The 22,201-nt window shown below is 35.7% G+C and overlaps 1 protein-coding gene across 1 annotated transcript; it reads right to left on the reverse strand.

Annotated features, from left to right (window-relative positions):
• Positions 1-15,626: 15,626 nt before the first annotated feature.
• On the reverse strand, positions 15,627-17,337 carry LOC121998346 (WRKY transcription factor 22-like). The gene is made up of 3 exons (XM_042553246.1): positions 16,812-17,337; positions 16,598-16,711; positions 15,627-16,505 (listed from the first exon to the last, which is right to left on the reverse strand). The coding sequence occupies exons 1-3, from the start codon at positions 17,168-17,170 to the stop codon at positions 15,959-15,961; spliced, it is 1,020 nt and encodes a 339-aa protein (XP_042409180.1). The 5' UTR covers positions 17,171-17,337; the 3' UTR covers positions 15,627-15,958.
• Between the last annotated feature and the right edge of the window lie 4,864 nt (positions 17,338-22,201).

A 22,201-nucleotide genomic window follows, 5' to 3' on the forward strand; every position in this document is an offset into this window, starting at 1 on the left:
TCTTTCTACTAGCAAATCTCATGCTAGGAAAAATTCAAGAAGCAAGAGTAGAACTAGGAAGGTCATTTGTTACAATTGTCAAGGAGAAGGACACATGAGAGATGAATGCTCCCTCTTAAAGAAGAAAGAAGAAAAGAAGAAAGAAGAAAGAAGAGAAGAAGAAGACAAAAGAAAAACGGAAGAAGGTCAAAAGCCTAAAAGCAACATGGGATCATCCATCATCATCAGAGGAAGAAGAACACCATGTGTCCCATTTTGTTCTAATGGAAATTGATGATGTAGCCTCCACCTCATCCGAAAATGAAGAGGGAAAAAGCTCAAGTGAAGATGAAGAAGGGAGCTAAAGTGAAGGAGGAGGTCAAACTTTAGATTCAGACTTCTCGGTATGTGAGGTACATAATATTCCTCCCCATGTTTTAATTAAAATTATTTTAAGTACAAATGAAGATTTATTTAAGGCTAAAAGGAAAAATAAGTCTTTGAAAAATGATATTATTAGCCTTGAAGAAAAATTAGAATTCATGTGTTCTAAAGATAATGATATGCATGCTTCTTCTACTATTTCAAATGATTCATGTTTAGAAGAAGAAAATAGAAATTAAAGAAAAAGATAGAATACCTTACCAATGCCCTTTAAAAAAATTAAAATTGACTCAAATGCCCTAAGCATGATCATTGGGAGCCAAAGGGCAAGCTTTAAGAAAAAGGGATTAGGTTATGATGAATCCAACAATGAAAAACTCTATCATTGTCTAATTGCTAGGGACAATAAAAAACAAAGACCATAAATAGGAAATGAATTCCCAAGTAGTATTTGGTTAATCCAATTAGGAAAAACTTCTATTGAGTACCAAAATCAATCCTCAAGGGTTAGAGAATTTTGGGATACGTTAACCATGGAAGTTATAATTCTAATTTTTTTCTATATGGTTGACTTTAGACCTAAAGAGGGAGCACTTAGTCTTGATAGAAATTCATGATAAAGAGGGCTAAGTAGAGGTTACCTTTATTTCATCTCACAATGACTTGCATTATATTCCTAAATATAGATGTGAGATGATAGGATGATATTAATAATTCACTTATGCTTATGGCATTTTGATGAATTATGAAATGTATCAATTTTTAGTGATCATAGGCCAACTATGGAGAAAATAAATATTTAATTAATGGACATCTTACCCATAGAACATAGTTGGACATTTCAAATATTTTAAAAATAATTCTATGTTCTATTTACTGTGATATAGATATTTTAAAACATATGAATTCAAAATAAGGTTTCAAATTGATACACAATTACATGTTTTCAAGGTTTTTGAGATTTGGTCAAAACATCAAAAATACTTTGAATTTTCATGAAAATATATTTTTCCTTGATAAAGGACCTTAAAAGAAATATGTTTTCAAAATTTCATGATTTTGTAAATTTTTTGAAATTTTTTATGTATTTCTGAAGTTGACTTCAGAATGTTAAAATTCGAACTACTAGTGTACCAGTCGACTGCATCAGATACCAGTCGACTAGTACATGTTTTCCAGCACCTTCAGAAGCTAGTATTTGTTAACTTAGTCCAAAATTTGATGCCATGGTATGTGTAATTGTTTAGTACAATCTTTTTGATGGTGTCAAAGGGGGAGAAATGGAAAAGTTTAAGTTAGAAACTTAATTTTAATTTCCATATTAATATGCAAAACTTGAAATTAAGTGTTAGAGCATATGTTAAGGGGGAGCTTGGGTTTTATGCTTCATGTTTATACTATGATTGTAATTTTCAAGTTGTTATTTGTGCATAACTTAAACATATTATCACACATCAAAAAGGGGGAGATTGTTGGTGCAATCGGCCTAGATTTAATCGGTACGATTATGGTTTTAATGTGTGTCAAAGAGTTTAAGTTAGACTTTCATATGTATTTGATATGTATTTCAGTCATGCAGAACTTGGTGACACACATGAGGAACTTGGTGCGACCAAGTTTGAGAAGCCCATCCTAAAGCTCGGATCCTTGAATCGGCACTACAAGAAAAACTGTCAATAAGAATGATTTTTCACCATTGTTGTATGTCTAAAAAACTCGTTGTTAAAAATTGTGTTGTTAAAAATGGTATTCAAAGACAATGGTTAAAAATCGTTGCCTTTTTTTAGCTAACCATAACAGTTTGACAATGATTAAAAATCGGTGTCTTTTTAACCAACCACAACGATTTGACAACGATTAAAAATCGTTATCTTTTTAACCAAGACATGGTTTGACAACGATTAAAAACCGTTATCTTTTTAGCCAATGACAAAAATTTAACAGCGGTTTGAAAATAATTTTTCACCGTTGTCTTTTAACACAATCGACAACAATTTTAAACTGATATCTTTGAGTGCTTTAGACAATAGTTTTACGTGTTTAAATCGATATCTTTGGATAGAAAAGACAACAGTTTGACAATAAATTAAAAAGTGTTATCTATGGTTATATTTTATATTATTTTATAACCATTGCTTTATTTAAAAAATATATTTACAAAATATCATTGATCAAGAACCTACAATCCAAACATCATCATCCAAACATCATTAAAATACCAAACATCAACATCTAAACATCATCAAAGTTTACAAAACTAATTAAATAGTACCCATAACAATATATCACACATATATATGAAGTCCAAAATATTTTGCTTTGTTGGATCAAATTTTCCTTGCTTGTGCATCTTCTAAACACCCTTTTACTGCCTGTGAAAACAAAAATCACATGATTTTAGCACCCTTTTCAGCTCCCGCAGCAATCATTTTAACATGTATCCCCTAAAGGTTGCTCAAAAATGTTAGAACAGAAATTAACCTATATGAAGGAGCAATCTTCCACACACATCTTTGAATAGAAAAAACAAGATATCTAAACATGGTTATCCAATGTGTGTATTTCAGATATTGGCAAGGATAAATAATTCATAACAGTTTGATTGGTGCAAATGTAACTTAACCCTCAAGTTTTACCCATTCTCAGTTAAGAAAGTAGGTTAAACTGGATAATCTTAGAGCAATAAGTTCAACGATAGAATCACTAATGTTACTCATTGGAAGCCAGCACTAGACAAATCCAAAGAGTAGATAGAACAGCAACAATGCAAATTAGTCATCAAACAAAAATGAACAACTTTCCAGTATCTTGAACTACCATATTACTCCAAATTCATCCAACAGATAGTTCCTTTTAAATTTAGTAGATAATTTCAAGATGTGATGAAATCATAGAGGGTGAAAATATGATCTCAAATCTTGTTGATGGTTAGTTCTTACCACCTAACTCAGATTAAACTACTAAGAATCCAATGTGTTGTCCTCTGAGAAAACAAATAATTGTTAGTCAATAAATCTGTTAAGAATTGTTATCAATTAACAGACCCTATAGAAATGCCATTTAGCATTCCTAATTACGATATAATTAATCAGAATCTAAGATCAAATAACACAAGAGATGACATCTAACAGTTACCCTCCATGTTTCTCCCACATGAAGTTTTAGAGAAAACTCCAAAGAGAAGAGCACTGATGTCATTGTTTCCATCAACGGTTAAAAAACTTGACAGTGGTAAGGATGGATGGCTACTCATCTAAATCTCACCAAATTTTAGTGGAACCACGATGGATGGCTACTCATCACTGTCTCACCAAACTTTAGTGGATCAAAATGGATGACTTTAACCGTGGCAACACATTATATCCTAACAACACATTATTATCATTTTCAAATTAAATTACAGCATATTATCATTTTCAAATGCAATAACATGAACACATGTACATACTTATTCATAAATATGATCTTCTATGCATTCGGTTACCTCAGACCACACCTCATCAATTTATTCTCGAGAGTACTCCACTTTTTTGAATTGTGAACTCACATAAATTATATGATCTTAAAGAACAAAACGTAATTAATTTGAAAAAATGATGACTAAATAACTTCTAATTATTTGAGATAATAATACTATCAATCGCAGTGCATCTCCCTTGATCGTTACAACTTCTTCAGTTATTTGTCTCATAAATCTCATCACGTAATAATTGCATTGTTTTGCATCTGGTCGCTTAGGAGCCTAAGTTAACAAATGTCAAATTGTTAATGATCAATATATACATTAAAATTTTTTGATTGAAATAGAAGTACACATACGTTGATTACTTCCCATTGTACATGATTTCTTCTTTTCCTTCCTTTGTTCAAATCAAACAATCTTAACGCCCTTCATATATACATTCAATATAGTTGATATATGAGTGTCTAATGACTAAATTAAATGAATAATAAAAAAACATATATGAACTCACATCTCCGCAACATATTTCCACCCCTCATCGCAAATCTGATGACCTAGGGAATCCAACAAGCATTGGTTTAAAAAGAGGTTAAGATGGTTGCATATGGATCTTCATAGCTATAGTGGTAAATAAAATGATAGTTTTGGAGTAAACATAGTTGTGTTATTAGTTAAGTAATACATGATGTACATAATTTATACTTAATCAAGTTGAAGAAAAATCGTTGCTCTTAATATAGTGAATCATGATGGTTTTTGACCGCATGAGTGTAATAAGGAGATTGAGCAGAGCACATAAGACTTTGTTTTGAGTGAATATATTAGACATTTCTAGGTCCATCAATCATTTTTGGAACGAAATCGATTGATGGTTGTTGGTCCTCAGAAGACTATGTTGCTAGTCTTCAGAAGATCGACAACACATTGTTGCTAGTCTTCTGAAGATCAACAATACATTATAGCCACTATAAAATTATAGTTGCTACAACTACAAGGTATAACTTTGAGAGACCATAACTTTTATTTGAGTTGAACTATGGAACACACAATTTATCAAATTGACGGTTATTCAAAGATCTTCGATTTGATATATTGTGTATGCCATGGTTCAATCTAAATTAAAGGTTATGACCTCTCAAAATTTATCCAGTATATACATTATAGTAGCTATAAAATAGTAACTATTATAACTACAAGTTTAACTTTAAAATGTCATAACTTTTGATTCAGATTAAACCATAGGACACAATATATCAAATCGAAGATCTTTGAATGAACTTCGATTTGATATATTATATATCTCGTAGTTCAAACTGAATTAAAAGCTATGCTCTTTCAAAATTATAACATATAGTTGTAACAACTGTGATTTCATCGCTCTTACAAAGTGTTGCTAATTTCAAAAGACCAAAAGATCAGCAACAAGTTGTTGCAGCTACGAAATCGTAACTGCTACAACTATAAGTTATAACTTCGAGAGGATATAATTTTTTATTCGTGTTGAACTATAAGACACACAATATATTAAATTGAAGCTCGTTTAAAGATTTTCAATTTGATATATTGTGCATCCCATGGTTCAATCTAAAATTGTAGTTATTACCGTAGTTATTCCAATTTTATCCAGTATACACATTATAGTAACTACACAACCGTAGTTATTACCGTTGGTGCAGTCAACACTAATAATCAAACTCAAGTTTTTATGTATGACAAAATGTTAAAGTTAGATTTTGTATAATCTAATTTATTTACCAAGTGTGCAGGCTAAAATACTTGATGATCAAACACTAGGCTGAAGTCCAATTAGGTCAAGAGGACCAAATAATTTGCAGGAAGCCCAGATAAGTCATAGAGGACTTGATATTTGATAGGAATTTCAATAGGGTCAGCAAGACCTAACAGCTGGCTAAAATCCAGATGAGACATCTGACAAGAAGACTTGGTGGATCAGACATCGAGTTAAGTGATTCTGCAAATAGAAAGCGATGGTAAGCAACTGGAGGAGAGAGATCCAGTAAGGATGAGTCTCAATGGGATTGTAGGTGACAATCAAACATAGATCCATTTTAAAATTTTAAGTTGAGATCAAGACTAAATTCTAATAATGTTAGACAGGGTCTAATTCATAATTTTATTATGTGTGTTAACTCTATTTTGTAGGTATTTTTATTATTTTGGACTAACATATTTTATAGGAGCTTAGAGCAAAAAATAGAGTTCAGTTGAACAGTACTCGAGGCTCCTCAGTTGAGTGGAGGATGCACTGAGTGAGAGGTTGGAGGTGCCTTGGATGGATGGAGGCGCCCTAAAAAAAGATAAACTTTGAGGATGAAGTTTCAGTGATTGAAGGCGTCTCAGAGCTCATTGGAGGTGCCTCAGAACTGACTGGAGGTGCTCTCAGCTGGATGGAGGCACCCTAAAGTGGATAAAGGTTGAACTTCTTGAATCGGATAGCTTTCATTGGAGGTGCCCCGGATGAACTGAGGCGCCCCCAATACTCTTTAAAAGCAGTGTTTGACCACAACATTTGATAAACAATTCTACTAATCGTTTTAACTCGACTCTGCTGCATCATCTCTTTGCTATTGCTGTGCTACGACCTTACTATGCTGGATTGACATTTGTGCAAGCTTCTAGGTCAAGAATCGAAACAACTTAAACCTACAAGTGTTGGTAATGAGTTAAATTAGTTATTATTGGTGTTGCATAAGAAAGTGTAGTGTGTAGCACTTTCTTCATCTCTATACTCAACTTCTTTACCTGAAGGTTCTTTAGGAGAGATTTTAGTGGATTGCTCAATCGAAATGGTCCAAGGGATCGTGACCCTTGGAGTAGTACTCGCTGGACTATGAACTAAGCGAAAAAACAAAAAGTGTCTTTCTTTTTGTGTAATTCATAATTTTTTCTTTTTCGCTGTGTACTTGAGTTTTTGAAAAGATTTTAAAAGGCTAAAAGTTTTAAAACAAGATTCACCCCTCCCCCCTCTCTCGTGATCATTCTGATCCTATAACTACAACTACAAGTTTAACTTTAAGACGTTATAACTTTTGATTCAGATTAAACCATGGAACGCATAACATTTCGAATCGAATATTTTTTAATGAACATCGATTTGATATTGTTAGTGTTGGAAGCACCATCTAATCAAACTTGTGTTTTGATATTGGCAAAGGTTCAAAGTTAAGTTGTGTTGTTGCTCTAACAAGTTAAACTAAGTGTGTCGGAAAGTCCTAAATGATCTTAGACAAAGTGAAAGTCCTAGTTAAGGTTAGGCAAAAGGTGGAAAGTTCTAGTTGTAGTTAGGCAACGAAGTAGTGGTCTGGGGGACTAGACAAAGTCTTAGAGGGTCAAGGACGTTTGGCGAAATCCTAGGGTCGAGGATGCTAGATGAAAGTCCAGGGGGGTCACAGACACCATGCGGAAGGCTGGACAGGTCAGGGATCAGATGTCCAACGGAAAGCCCTGATATCTCAGATGCTGAGCAAAAGTCCAAATGATCTGGAGGACCAGTTTGAGAAAAGGTGAATTCTCCTAAGAGGAGTAAGTGAGGGTGTGCTCCCCGAAAAGAGAACAGTAGGCGTCAATTCGACATAGAATTTTAGCGAAACTCAAAGTCAGGACCTGATAGTCCGAAGGTTGTCAAAATTATTCTTTATATATATATATATATATTATTGTCTAGAGTAACTCTTTTTTCAAAAAGACAAAAGCTGAAAAAATATGGTCCGGGTGCTCAGAAGGGCTCTAGGCGCCCGAAGTTGCTCCAAGAGCCCGAGTAAGCTTCGACAAGGGAATGCCCCCGAGCGGGTGACTGGTCAGGTACCCGGGTGGTCCGGGCACCCAGAGTTGCTCCAAACGCTCAGACAGGTGAAAACTCATCATCACGCTGAGTTGGAGAGCGATGACTGGTCGACCCATGTCAACGGTCCAGGCGTCCAGAGGAGGTCCTGGCGCCTTGACGTGGAGAAACTTTCAAAATGAAGTTTCGACGAGAGCTCGTCATGTCAGCGCAGTCCAGACACTCGGGAGGGGATCCAGGCGCTCAAACAGAGCTATAAAAGGAGTGTTTGACCAGAAGCTTTGACACAACAATCTGAACGACTTTCTCTTGCACGCTACTCCAGAAACGACTATACAATGCCAAAACGCTGCTCCGACAATCGAAGGCACGATTCTTCAAATCTATAGTTGTTGGCACATTTAAATTATTATACTTCGTTAAATATTATAAATCTCTACTTGTATTATTCGAATTAATAGTGATTGATGATTATGGGCTTTGGAGTAGGAGTTGCCACAGACTCTGAACCAAGTAAAACTTGGCCGTGTCAGCATTGTTTGTTTTTCTTTTCTATCTTTATTCCGCTGCGTTTATCTCTCCAAGTTTTAAAAGAACGTGAAAACTATGAGTACTATTCACCCCCCTCTTCTAGTGCTTTCGATCCTACAGATATATTATGTGTTTCATTCTTCAATTCAAATCAAAAGTTATGATATCTCAAAGTATAACTTGTAGTTGTAGTAACTATGATTTCACAGCTGCTATAACGTGTTGTTGATCTTTAGAAGATCGACAACATGTTGTTGATCTTCCAAAGACCAACAACACAATCTTCTATAGACCAACAACCATCAATTGGTTTTTTCTCAAAAGTGGTTGATGGACCAAGAGATGTTTGATTCACTTCAAACAAAGTCTATTGTGTTCAGCTCAGTCTCCTTATTGCATTCATACCGTTAAACACTATCGCGATGCACTATATTGAGAGTAGCGTTTTTTTAACTTGATTCAATTATGATAAATTTTTTCAACACAAAGACCAACCGCAATGTTGTTGCTAACTTAAAATTTGAGAAATCATAACTTTTGAATGGATTAAACCACAGAATATATAATATATTAAATTAAAGTTCATTTAGAGATCTTCGATTTGATATATTGTGCATCTCATGATTCAATCTGAGTTAAAAGTTATGGTCTTTCAAAGTTTAAGTCATCAACACGTTATTGTTAGTTTTTTAATATCACCAACACATTATTTTTGGTTTCTTAAGATCAATAACACAAAGAGTTGCTAGTCTTCTAAAGATCAATAACATGTTGTTGCTGACTTAAATTTTGGGAGATCATAACTTTTTACTAAGATTGAATCACAAGACACACAATATATCAAATTGAAGCTCGTTCAAAGATCAATCCGAGTCAAAAGTTATAGTCTCTCAAAGTTTAAATCAGCAATATATTGTTGTTGACTAGAAATGAAGTTGCAAGCTCACTATAAATGGTATGGCGATGATACTCACTATCTGCCAACACAAATTAATAAGACTCTCTTATGTTAAAGAAAATTAATTTTTATTTTATTTTTAGAATATCTTAAGTACATCAGTCACTTTTGGGACAAAAGTGGCTGATAGACCTTTAGATGTCCAAATGACTCCAAATAAACCCAATAAAAATAATTGTCATACTAAAAAAAGTATTAATTTACAAATGTCATATCATAAAATTACAACAATAATAGCAACAATAGTTTTATTGAGTTTTACAACAATAATACACATTACAACAACAACGCATAAGAAGATCACAATAATTTAGATAAAGTAATAATTTCTTTATATATTAAGTTTTTTGTTCGGATTTTTTTGCATGTCATGTTACAGTTGATTATATGTTTTGATCTCACCTTGATACTTTACATGTCATTTCATGTTTTGCATGTTTGTGGATCCCCTCGGATGAGTTTAGTAGCTAGCACATAAGATGTTGTCATCATGAGGTCTGGGGTTCGAATCTCGACAAAGCCGAGGTAAATGCATCCCTTATGTGCTACTCAGTATTCCAAAGGCTAGTGCCGCCCGTGATTTACCTCCTCCGTGTTAACCTTGGGATGACTTGGCGGGGGCGCTGGGGGCAAGTGTATTCACCTTTTTTTGCCATCATGTTTTGCATGTTTGTGACTTGGCTACTACTAATCTATGCCATGTTAGCTACATGTTTCGATGATTTTATTATTTGTCATGGAGCATATGTTACATGTATTTTTTTTATTACATGACTTGTACATTTTTTGTTTATTGTTATGCTTAGTTACAAGTTTCATGTATGTATATGTTTCATGCAATTAAGGATGAATGACATCTTTAGTATCCAAGGTCAAAACCTTGATTTCATCTTACCATAATCATAAGATTAACTTGTTTGTGTATCAAAATACATAGATACAAGTGATATGTTATAATGATCAATTAAGTTTTGCTTGTTAGCACATAGATACAATTGATAAGTTAGACATAAATGTTACTTTTAATTTGTTTATTTTCTAATGCAGGAAAAGAAGAAAACTAGAAGAAGGAGAAGGGAGTGTCTATCAAGGTAGAAGAGGACGATGACTTATATTTGTATCTTTTTATCATTTTTGTAAGTATCCTGGATAAGTTTTGATGTTCATCAACTGAGTTAAATTAGGTCTTGTCGATTTGATGTCTTGTGTCTAAGTGTGTAGGGACTTAGGAATACAAGAAGTCGAGCAAAAAATACAATGAACGAGAGAAGGATGACACGGGAAGGGAGTTGACGGGATCGGTGAATCCGAGGGACGATGAGTCGCGAAAAAGTACACTAATGGAGTAAGAAGGCGCGTGAGATGCATCCAAGGGATGAGAAGCCAAGAGAAAGCCGGCTCGAGGAGAAGGATTTCGGTGAACTCAATTTTAGATGTCCAGAGCATCACCCAGGTGACCAAAATGAAGAATGACCAACTTATGAGTTGACCATTCCATGCACCTGGATTTAATCGAGGCACCCAGATTCCATGCGTTGGATCCATTCTAGGTGCCCTGAATGGGTGACCACGTCAGTAGAGCTATTGCTGAAGCGAATCAGCACGAAGTCCACATCAGCAAACTCCAGGCACCTAGATCTCTTCCAAGCGTCCAGAATGCCCAGAGCCTTTGAGCGACCCGTTACCAAGTGGATTGATTCGATCGAGTCCAAGTGTTTGATGGCTTCCAAGCACCCGAAATATGCCATGTCAGTAGACAACTATCTCGACCTGAAAGCTAAAAAAGAGCCATTGAGCTCAAAATTAAACAACACACCCGTTCTTAATTTTCAAACTATGTTTTTTACTAGTCTAGTATGTTCAACTTCTGTAAGGGGTTTCTTCGCCTCCGACTATTATAAAAAAAGAAGCTTTTTGTTAGTGGACTCCTACAGCCTTGGATTAATAAGACCCAGGTTGTAACCAAGTAAATATTTTTTCTCCTTACTTTCTTTTAGATGTTATTATTTAATTAAGTGTGTATTTTTTGCTAAGTAGCAAGAGAATGTCTAATTCATCTATAAATTATTCACCCCCTCTAGCTGGTCCACCCAATCCAATACTTTTGATATCGTTTAATATGAAACTGTTGAACTATGATATGTGTATATTGATGGATCTCTTGTATGAATATGTTTGTTTTTGTATGATTTCATTTTGGATATTTGGACATATATGAATGACTTGTTTCGATAACTTGTGTATATATGATATGTTGGATTGAATATTAATATAATTTGTTTGGATGAATTGTGTATATAGGATGTGTTAGATTGTTTAATTGTTGTATAGATGTATTGGATTGTTTATTATTGTGTTTATACAAAAAAAAAAAAAGGATTGAATATGATTTGTATACACGATAAAATGTATACATGAGTAGGGTCTATGTAAAAAATTTACATTTTGCGATGAATTTTGAGATGAAACTGTTTGTCGCCAACTTATCTTAATTTTACATTGTGTATCTCAATTTTGTGATAAAAATATATTTTCATTGTAGATCGTCACAGAATTGATATTTTTTCCCACTAAAATTTGCAATGACTGCGACGAAAAGAAATTTTTGTCACAGATTTTCTAAATCTACAACGAACCCTAGATTATCACATATTTGGGATGAATCTTTATTTATCCTAAATCTATGACGAACATTTGTTCATCATAGATTTCAACTACTTGCTTAGTGGACTTGATATTTTGATCGATGAGCATAATTAGAGACCATAAAAACTCGCTTACTGCCTGTTTGATTCTCCATAGAGAGCAGAACACATCGTCTTTTCTACGTGGGCGATTCAACTGCATCCTTTAGTTCCAAAACGATAAAAAAAAAAAAAAATAAACCGTGAAAGAAAGAATCTAAGGGCTGATCAATTTCATTAAACTCCTGGGACCTTGCACGCAAGCAGAGTCCCAGAAGGCTCTTTCATTTGGTGGGCGAGTGCTCTGTGAGGAGGACAATTCCAAGTAGAAACACATGCAAAAAGTCCATTGATTGTTTGACGTCGCCATCCCCTGTGGCATGCGCAGCTCAAAGCCACCTTCATCATGCTCTGCTTCTTGTCCTCGTGCCAATGACGATGTTTCTAGGTCGATTCTTGCTGTTAAGTGTTGGAAAATTGGTTGGGTGATTTTTAGGTATAAGATGACTAATTCACAAGTAGATCGTCATAAATTAATTTTTTAAGTGAATGAAAATTTAATGACTAATGAGTAATGAAGAATTATTCCGGTAGATGAAAATTTGATTCGTATATAAGTTGGATTCATTGATGAACTCTAACTGTATGAAATTATAATTAATTTCATTGATTAATTTATTGATGGATTAAAAGATTAATTATTATGATATTAATTAATTAATATTTATAATAGATTAAGTAAATAGTTAATCATATTAATCAATTAAATTAATCATAATAAAAATGTTCAATGAAAAGGTTTAAGGGAAAGACACATCTCATATCCTTTCATCTCTTGCAAGAAACCTTTCACCACTTGAGAGTAACCCTTCATCCCTATAATATAAACCTCATTCCTTCCACTTAATTCTAACTCAATTCTCAAGTTGTGAATTCTCCTCTTGAGTTCTATTCTCTCTCTCCTCTCTTACGAGTTTCAATGCTTCAAAAGTTTGATAGGGCTCGAAATTTGGAGTGCTCCTATTTCGAGACGCAAGTCGTTGTATCTTGAGAAATGATTGTCAATAAACCGTAAGCACTTGGGTGAGGCAATATCGTCTTAAGGAAAGAAGGTCTAGCCTTCACCTCGACCTTAATACTCTTATCCTTAGGGATGACTGATGAGTTTACCCAAAGGGGTTGTGTCAATATCCGAAGGGATAATTCGACGACCGACAAGATTAGGTCGATAACGACGATATCAAGAATGGTATATCTTTTACCCGAACGGGTACTTCGATAACCGAAAGAGGACGTTGAGAGTATAAATGGGACAAGATCCACATTGTTATACCGAGCTCCACCGGTTAGAATCATTGATAGATCGTCGAGATGACTAACCAGGCCCAACTATTAGATCTCAATACTATCCATATTTTCCTTCGAGGAAAGATGTCCAACATTAAGCGCTTCAACTCATAGGGTAATATTTAAAAGGGAGTTCATTTTTATTGGAATAGACAATCCATTTTCCATTTATTATCAAAGATCATTCTATTTCTGTGATTGTATATGATACGATGATGAAGAGGGGCTATGAGTCAAAGCAAGGAAAAACGGTTGATATAGAAGTCAAAGTCAAAATAGGCGAAGAGAGATGGTCCATAGATCAAACGAAGACGACCAAACCAAGCAGGAGGTCGAACGAGCGACATGTCCAGTTCGAGCGGACAAGCAATGACGGACAAATGACATGTCCGAATGGCCATTATTTGATAGCCTACGACGGAATGGTAGAGACAAATAGTAAAATCCACGAACCACCGTCCCCGCCAATCGAAGGACAGCCAACCCTCCGACAATGGGAAAGTTGAGTAAAGGAAGATTGCTCTATTCAGTACGACCGAGTTGGGATGTCCTGGTCGAACGGCCTCCGGTCGGCTTATAGTGGGACCCACCTACATATCTCATCGTATTCTTTTGGATGTTTACGCCAATAACAGTACAGCATGTCCAGCAAGAAAATTGTACTTTAGAAGTTTCTAACCTATCATATCAGAGATTTGTATCCTCGCTTAAGAAAATGTGTTACAGCTACTTTTTAACTTATTTTTTCCTAGGACACTTTGGAAAATGTGTATACACTTTGAGACGCGTACACAAGTACTACGGTGACACTATAAAAGGGATTCTCATCTATAGATGAAGGTATATGTTAGTATGTTATTCTACATGCTCTTTGCTATAGTATTTCTACTATTCTCCACTAGATCGCAGGCTGACTTGAGCGTGGGAGGGCCAATGTCGGGAGCCCCTTCCCAACCTAGCACTAATGATTCTTGTCTTTTAGGACCACTTGGAGTCTTCATCCAATCAAGTGCAGAGCCACATCCCCAGCTAGTCATCTTCTCCGCTTTCGGACAGGGTCATATTTAGTCTCGTTTGTGGGAACGTTACCCATAGCCGAAACGTGAAGATGGAGGACGTTGAATGACTCACCACTGTAACGCCAACTCAAGAAGATTTGGAAATGTTGATAAGTCCCCGAGCAGTAAAGATGGTGTAACAATAATAAAAGACGATAGTCGACTGTCGAGCGACGAACGACCCCGCCACGTCGGTGATATGCCATCAAGCCGACCCAAGAGCTCGAGCAAAAGACCCCGCTGACCGGAAGTCAAACAATAGACTGACTGGCACCTTCCAAGAACACGTCGATCTCATATCATCGGGTGTTATTTCGCACGCTCTCAGAAGAACAAGGCCGAGTGGAAACGACACAAGAATCCTCTTCAGATAATGCACCCATCTAGGATGGGCGGAAAGATAAAACGCCCAGACTCGACGACTCTCCCGAGCGGATCAACTAACAATTTTCCTAAGAAATCTTTGATGATCAATTGCCACCGCACTATAAGCCTCTTACGATCGAAGAGCACACGAGGACAATTGACTCGAACACCACAATCGAAGAGTACACGAGGACAATTGACTCGAACACCACATGATAAGTTCAACAAAATATATATATATATGGATGGAAACCTGTATTTTTTAAAATTAAAAAATGGGGTATGTAAAAGGCTACAAAAGGCGAAATTGTTCGCCTCAGTGTCCCCACCGCACCTAATTTAAGATCATCATGAGGGAGGTAAATCACAATGAGATATGTAAAAGGTGGCAAAAGGTGAATACGCTCGCCCCCAGCACCTCTGCCAACCCGTCTCAGGGTCAACACAGAGAAGTTAAATTACGGACGACTACTAGACCATCCCGACGGAACACCAAATGGATACTACTAAATGGTATGTAAAAGGTGGCAAAAGGTGAATACGCACATCCCCGGTGCCCCCGCCAATTCATCTCAGGACTAATATGGAGGAGATAAATTACGGACGACTACTAGTCTTTAGAATAGTGACTAACACATAAGAGAAATATTTATCTCGATTTTATCGAAATTTAAATTCCAGATTTTATAGTGACAATATTTCATGTGTTAGTCGCTAGGCCGTCTCGAGAGTATTAAATGATATGTAAATGAAATGCACTGTTGCTTACTCGGTTTAATAAAATGTCGATCATTAATTAGTTCATGAAGGAAGTCAACGCCCCCACTACGTAATTGAATACTGGAATTCTATCACTTAATGGCTGGGTATCATAATTTATCTCCCTTTTACCTGTCATGAAATGGACCATGGCGTAAGAATTATATCACTGTGCAGAAGCATATTTTCAGAAAAAAATTCTTTCATCCTTGATCAATTTGACGATAAACTAAACATCCCTAACAAAAATTTGACGATGGACTATAAACGGATCCATCCCTAAGCCATTTGATAATGAATTATAAATTAACTTCATAATTTATTTTCCTTCCCAAGAGGAATTGTAGAACATAATCACCTGTTTTACAACTGGAAAAGCCAATGTAAATAAAGTTTTGAATCCCAAGGAGATAGAAGATCATCATGAGAAGTAAAAGAACGAATATGTGACGACATGTACAGTCCCACAAAGAGACAAGGCAGGAAAATCCCACGGTGAAGGAGGTGTTGAAGGGAAATGAATGGACAAGATGATGCCTTCTCCCTCGTCTTCCTTTCTCTCTGGCTGGTTCTGCGGCCCTGTTGTGTCTGCAATGTGTCGGATAAAGAACGAACAGAGGAGGGGCATCAGCTGCTGGCTGCAGTGGCCGTGCTGCTGCTGCTGCTGCTGCTGCTGTACGGAATCCATGCGGGCGGAAAATGGTGATCCCCCAGCGCGCTTTCGTCGTCGAATAAGGCCTCCGCATCCGGCGAGGCAGCTCCGCCCACAAGCTGCAAATCGTCTACGTCCGTGCCCTCCACGTCCAGTAGCATTTCAGCCTCTTCCTCGTCGTCATCCGCTTCGTCGCCGCCCTCCGCGTCTTCCGAGCGGCGGCGGAGGGTTTCGTCGTCCATGGAGACGGCGAGCGGGGTGGTCGGGGAAAGACCTACTGACGGGGGGTTGGATGGGTGGTTGGCGGATGAGGGCTCGGTGCTGTCGTCTGTGACGGCGGATGCAGAGGCAGGGGAAGGGAATTTGTGGCGGGTGCTGTCGGCAAGGGAGTTGCGATGAGTGGCCACAGGGTGGTTGTGCTCAGCGGTGTAGGTGATGATGAACATGGCCGGATCAACTCGGCTTCGCTCCACCTGCTTTCGAGCGAGGCAGCTCTTTGAGCTGCTGCAACGGTAGTATCCCCTGCTTTCCCAACCAAAAGCAGCTTCCATTCTTCTTGCTCGCTTCGAAGCCATAATAACAGAGAGAGAGAGACAGAGGTTTATATTACTTACCGAGGATAAGGAGAGCCCTTGATGGGTTTTTGGCCGTACTTTCGCCACGCCCACACGTCGGCGGAGAGCCCGTCGGCCGGCACCTGGCAAACCACCTTCTTCTGCTGGTTTTTCCTGGAATAAAAAGTTAACCAATTTTTAGATCAAAGTTCGCTCGTTCAATCTGATTGATGAACGAGAAACAAATGCAGATTGGAAGAAGAACTACGTGAACCTTCTTTTAGAACGAGGAATCTGAGGCGGCAGCCGGTGAACTTGCCGGGATGGTGGATGTGGCTGCGGAAACCCTACGACGGCGGTTGAAACGTTGGCGGGGGAAAGCCACGACGCCGGAGGACTCCATCGCAGCTGCAGCGGCTTCTGCTGACTTTTCGAGAAAAAGAAAGGCTTGTAGAGCTCCTCCAGCTCCTGGAACCCATCCCGTCTCTGGAGCAGATCCGGGAAACCCGAAAAGGAACCACTTTTACCCGCTTCCGCCTCATCCAGCCTCGTCGACGAAGGACGGCGACCCCTCACCACCGCGCCGAGATCCCACTCTTCCTCGGCGGCCACCCACGGCGAGGACGACCACATCGTACAGAAGCTAATTAATCACCAAGCTCGAGCTATTGGCCTATTGCGTACCTAGTCATGCTTCCGCCACGTGCAAAGCGAGACGGAGGCTTTTTCGGAAGCTAGGAAGACGTCGGAAAGGCCAAGAGAGAGGGCGGGCTAGCGGCGTTGACTTTTAGTTCTCCCTGTCAAGCAGACTGGGGATATATATATATATATATATATAGTAATTTGGATGTAGACATATTTCGCAAAATGAAGAAAGCGGTGGGGAGCGTGGCACGTTGAATCAATACGTATCCAGGGTAGTTTTTGGAAACTGGCTTCAGTTTTCCTACCACTTGCCGGTGACTTTCATTGGAGCTGCCATTGGAGCTTGCTCGGTCCGGTCATATTTAAAACTCCAAGGAATACGGAACGATTTAATTATTTAAAATAAAAATAAATTGATACAAATTAATTATTTTTAGAAAAAGCGAACTGCGTGAAGGATATTTATTAATTAATATTTAAATATTTTGTACACTTATCATTTAAAATAAGTACATAAACTAAAAGTGAAACTCTATAATATCATGGCCGGGTTAAGACCTATAACTAAAATCCCAATTTTTATTAGGACCCTTATTTTTAATATATTAAATATATTTTTATATATTTTTTTAAAGAAAATGAACAAAATAAGGTCCGTGTGATAAAAAAATTACATAATCTTATTATCTAAAAATTGAGATCATTATTTTTAATATATTAAATATATTTTTATGTGTATTCTGTAAAAGAATGGAAAAGAATAGGGTCCATATGATTAAATATTTACATGATATTAATCTATTAAATTTTTGGATTTCACAAAGATGTTATTAGGGTTACAATGGATAGAATTATAAAGATATTTTTTTTTTAACAAATTAAATTTATTTTTAATTATGGATGTTATTTTATAAAATCTAACATATTCCTCTTCAATATCTCTCAATCTAACCTACTCTCGTTTCATTTTTCATTCATTGTGATGTTTTCCATACAATGCAAAATAAAAATGTAAGTTTTTTTTTAATCTCCCACTCTTCCCCTTTTCTAACTCCCCCTCTATGTGCTTCTCTTGCTCATTGAGATTAGAGAAGAGAAATCACACCTAATACTAACATACTAATTAAGTCGGTGATACGATACTCCTTGTTGATTAAATTCAAATGTTCATGCATTTATCCATATTGTGTCTGATAAAAATGGAAGATTTTATTATTTTTTAACAATAATATCTCTACCATTTCGCTTCCTTATAGACATTAAATTTAACTTTTATTTAGATATATTTACAATCATAAATTATTCAATTTTCCCTTTTTATCGATTCTATCATTTACAATTATTCTGGTTTACGTAATGAAAAATATCATTTATTTTTTTCCTTTGCTCTGTGTCTAAAAAGCTTCTATTTAGTTCTTGATAAATGATAATGAATAGTTTGGTCTCATTGTAATCTTTATTTTCTAAGGATTATGTTTAGTTTTGTCATTTATACATTATTTTTATTTATTTATTTTTTGTGCTTCGCCAATGATGATGAGTTGAGCATAAGAATATGATTTTTTTTGTTTTTTCTTATTTCCTCAATTTTGTTCCTTTTTATCAGGATTGTTCTATCCATCTTTCATTTAAACTAGTATCGTGCACGCGTGTGTAATATAATATATTGAAATCACATTGCCCCTTTATAATGAAATTATATTAATTAAAGTATTTTAATATTAAAATACTAAAGAATTATTTGAGTCTTTGAAAATCCGAATTGTTAATATCACCCATAGACTTTTCCATGAACAAAATTATTTTAATTTAATATTATACTTATAAAAAAAAACTAAGAAAAGTATATTTGTTAACATTGTTGGCCTAAAATATTTATAGAAGTTTTTTTTAATCATAATGTTGTCAATTCTAAGATGTGAGACAAAAATTATATTTTTTTTATATAAAACAATCAGAGAAAATTAATGATAAGAACAATTCATAATAATATGCCGCAACTGAGTCTCGAACTCTAGATCATTGATTGTTTCGCTTGTGGAATTACTAATAAACCTTGGAATTATTTTTAATATGAATAGAAAAAATGAATATTAATGTAAATTTATTTTAGGCTTCACCAAAGTTAGTTAGTAAAGGGGTAGATTTTTAATAAAATAGTAAGATAATTAGATATACTTTTATCTTTCCTCATTTTTAAACAATTTTAAATATACTTATTTTAAACTAAGTGAATTGTAAACTTATTATCTCAAGGTATATTATTATTTATATTAATAATATTTTGTTTAATACTATAAAGCTTATATTTTTTTTGAATTAGGTTATCAAAATTTGAATATAAAATTTGAATTAATAATTTTATATCTAAAAAGTGAAAAAATTAAATTGTATAAAACATATTTTTTTAAAATTCATATTTAATTTGTTAAAAAAATTTAAACCACGGTCTTTAATCCAAGTCTAAATGAAAAAAAGATGAGGATTTTTTTTTAAAAACAATATCAAAGACCTAAAAAAAAATTTTACCTAGAGCCTCAAATAGGCTTGAGCCGGCCCTATATAGTTAGGATTTTTCTAGATAAATATCTGGTCCTCTCTTAACTTACTTAACTTCTCTCTTATATATTGTCAATCATCAAACTCAAACTCGATCCTACTCGAATTTAGTTAAGTTGATCAACTTTGATCTGAGGATAATTGAACCAACCGTTTGAATTTGGATATATATTATTGAGCTCTTATAAGGATAAATAATTTTAGAGCCTATAAGAAAGACAATATGGTTATGATTATAGAACTTGGAACATATTAGGGTCATCTAACTATCACTAAAGAAGATTCAATTCAGATTTTTTTTTAAAAAAAAAACTCTCTCAATTCTCAATACTGCTATTAATTAAGTAATGCCAAATCACATTTGAAGAGTTGCTATTGTTACACACACTACATGCTCAGTGATTTTCTTAATGAATGTGTCAATACTTTTGCTGAGAGGTAAAGTATGATGTTCAGTCCATTTTGCATTCTTCAATTTTTGCCATGAACTTCTTGTTGTGGCAGCTTCATGTTGTGTTTTTTCTTCTAAGTGCCTGTGACCTGTCTGATACCCGACGTAGAAGTTTTTTTGCATCATTATCATCTGCCACTATCCAACTACATCTACTCACTTTTGCTCTTCAATCTGAAGTGACGCTGCACCACTTTCTGGTGGAATTTACTGAAAAAAAAAACCCCAACACCAGCAATAGCAGCTGGAAGAAGCCACTCAGCACTGTCTCCATGAGTTTTTTTGAACCTTTTCGTGGCCACAGAATCACAGCCAATGTAGCTCAGATCCTCCAATTCCTGCCCATTTGCTAGTGCAGAAAATAGTGAACTCGATCCAACTGAAAAAAAGAAGTAATGTCAACGCTGCTCTGTGTCATGGAAGAACTGTGCCGGAGGAATCAGGAACAGGGAGGGGTGGTGCAGCAGAACTGTTCACGAACTCAATAATCCCTGCAAGGCACAAACTCCTGAGAAGGATGTGCTGGATAACAATAAAACTCAACTTGCTCGTAGGATACTTATCCGCTTTGTCAATTCCACGGCCTTATCTGGAAGGTTACGATTATGGTAAAAAGTGAATACGTTCGTCTCTAGCGTTTTCATCAATTCGTCCTAAGATCAACACGGAAGAGGTAAATCACGGACAATTATTAACTTTTGAATAGTGACTAATATATAAGGAAGATATTTATCTCGATTTTGCCAAGATTCGAACCCCAGACCTAATCATGATGACAACATCTCAAGCGTTAATCATTAGATCCATCCGAGAAGACTTGAAAGGTTGCTGCTTCCTGAATTCATGGAGAGAAGAGAAGGTGTTAAGTGTCAATAATTCCTAGGTTCTATGTTAGTATTCATGAATTGCTACCTCTATTAATAGATCCCAATGTAATAGATCCCAATGAGTGTGGAATGTCCTATTGATTATTTCAACTCTTTTTTTACATGTGTTGTAGTTGTTTGGTGAAATTTTTCATAATTTATCTCCCTTTTAGTGGGAGATTATCCTGGAGAGATTGCTAAGTGATGATTTTATAATATACTGTCGTGAATAAAGGATTGAACACATGTACTACATGATTATACTTTTTAATGTAACGATTGTTAGTTTGCTTCCGGGTAATGATGTAGCGACAATGTCACCTTAATTTTTCATGCAGGTCGAGTCATAGTTTCGATAAATTAACAAATAAATTTATCTTAATAGATGATTAATCTAAAAATGCTGAGCTGATAGACCGTTCATTTACTATGATAATTTTTCTATTTATTTTAGTAATCGGTTAATCATCTTAAGATTAGTAGCATAAGCTAGATATGTGATACTAACAAAAATAATAATAATAATAATAATAATAATAAAAGAGCTCTAGCATCTAGAGCTACAGGATACAATTAAACCTTCCAAACAATTAATTATGCATTTATGATTAGAATCCCAATTATATTGTAGTATAGAAATTTTCCTTTAATAGAATGATAAACTTAAGAAATCTAGTCGTTTGGATGAGTCTTCACGAACGTTTCTTGATTTGTCCGGATAATCAATGAAAAACTTCTATAAAATCGAATATGATGCGGTGATAAAGGAAACCCACTAAGTGTGGATCAAAGGAGGAAGATAGCATTCCACGTAGAGGTCAAAGTCAAGTAGACCAATGCTAGAGGACCGATAAACCCACCAAACGGTAGTCGAACAAAGCCCTACATCAGGGGCCGACCGGGCATATGTTGCCCGACTAGCAAAGAGGTGGGCCAAGCGAAGCGCCCGCGCAGCTAAGATCACCAGAAGTTCGTCACGGAGCAAAAGAGCATGGAGATGACCGAAACGTTATTCCGGTTGGGCAAGAACATGTTGATGCGGGAAGCATCAGACGATCAAACCTTAGTTTTGATAATGGCAAAAGAGATTCAAAGTTAAGTTTAATTGTTATCTAATGTACTTGAATGACTTTGTAGGAAAGT

This window comes from Zingiber officinale, chromosome 6A, assembly GCF_018446385.1.
Source record: "Zingiber officinale cultivar Zhangliang chromosome 6A, Zo_v1.1, whole genome shotgun sequence".
Classification (NCBI taxonomy): Eukaryota; Viridiplantae; Streptophyta; class Magnoliopsida; order Zingiberales; family Zingiberaceae; genus Zingiber; species Zingiber officinale.

What these genes read in the sequence shown, in the direction of transcription:
- LOC121998346 (XM_042553246.1), bottom strand. Translation starts at nt 17,170, where the DNA reads ATGTGGTCGTCCTCGCCGTGGGTGGCCGCCGAGGAAGAGTGGGATCTC. An exon ending in ATTCCTCGTTCTAAAAGAAG is followed by an intron (nt 16,712 to 16,811) that starts GTTCACGTAGTT and finishes TTTTTATTCCAG; the next exon opens with GAAAAACCAGCAGAAGAAGG. An exon ending in AAGGGCTCTCCTTATCCTCG is followed by an intron (nt 16,506 to 16,597) that starts GTAAGTAATATA and finishes TTGGGAAAGCAG; the next exon opens with GGGATACTACCGTTGCAGCA.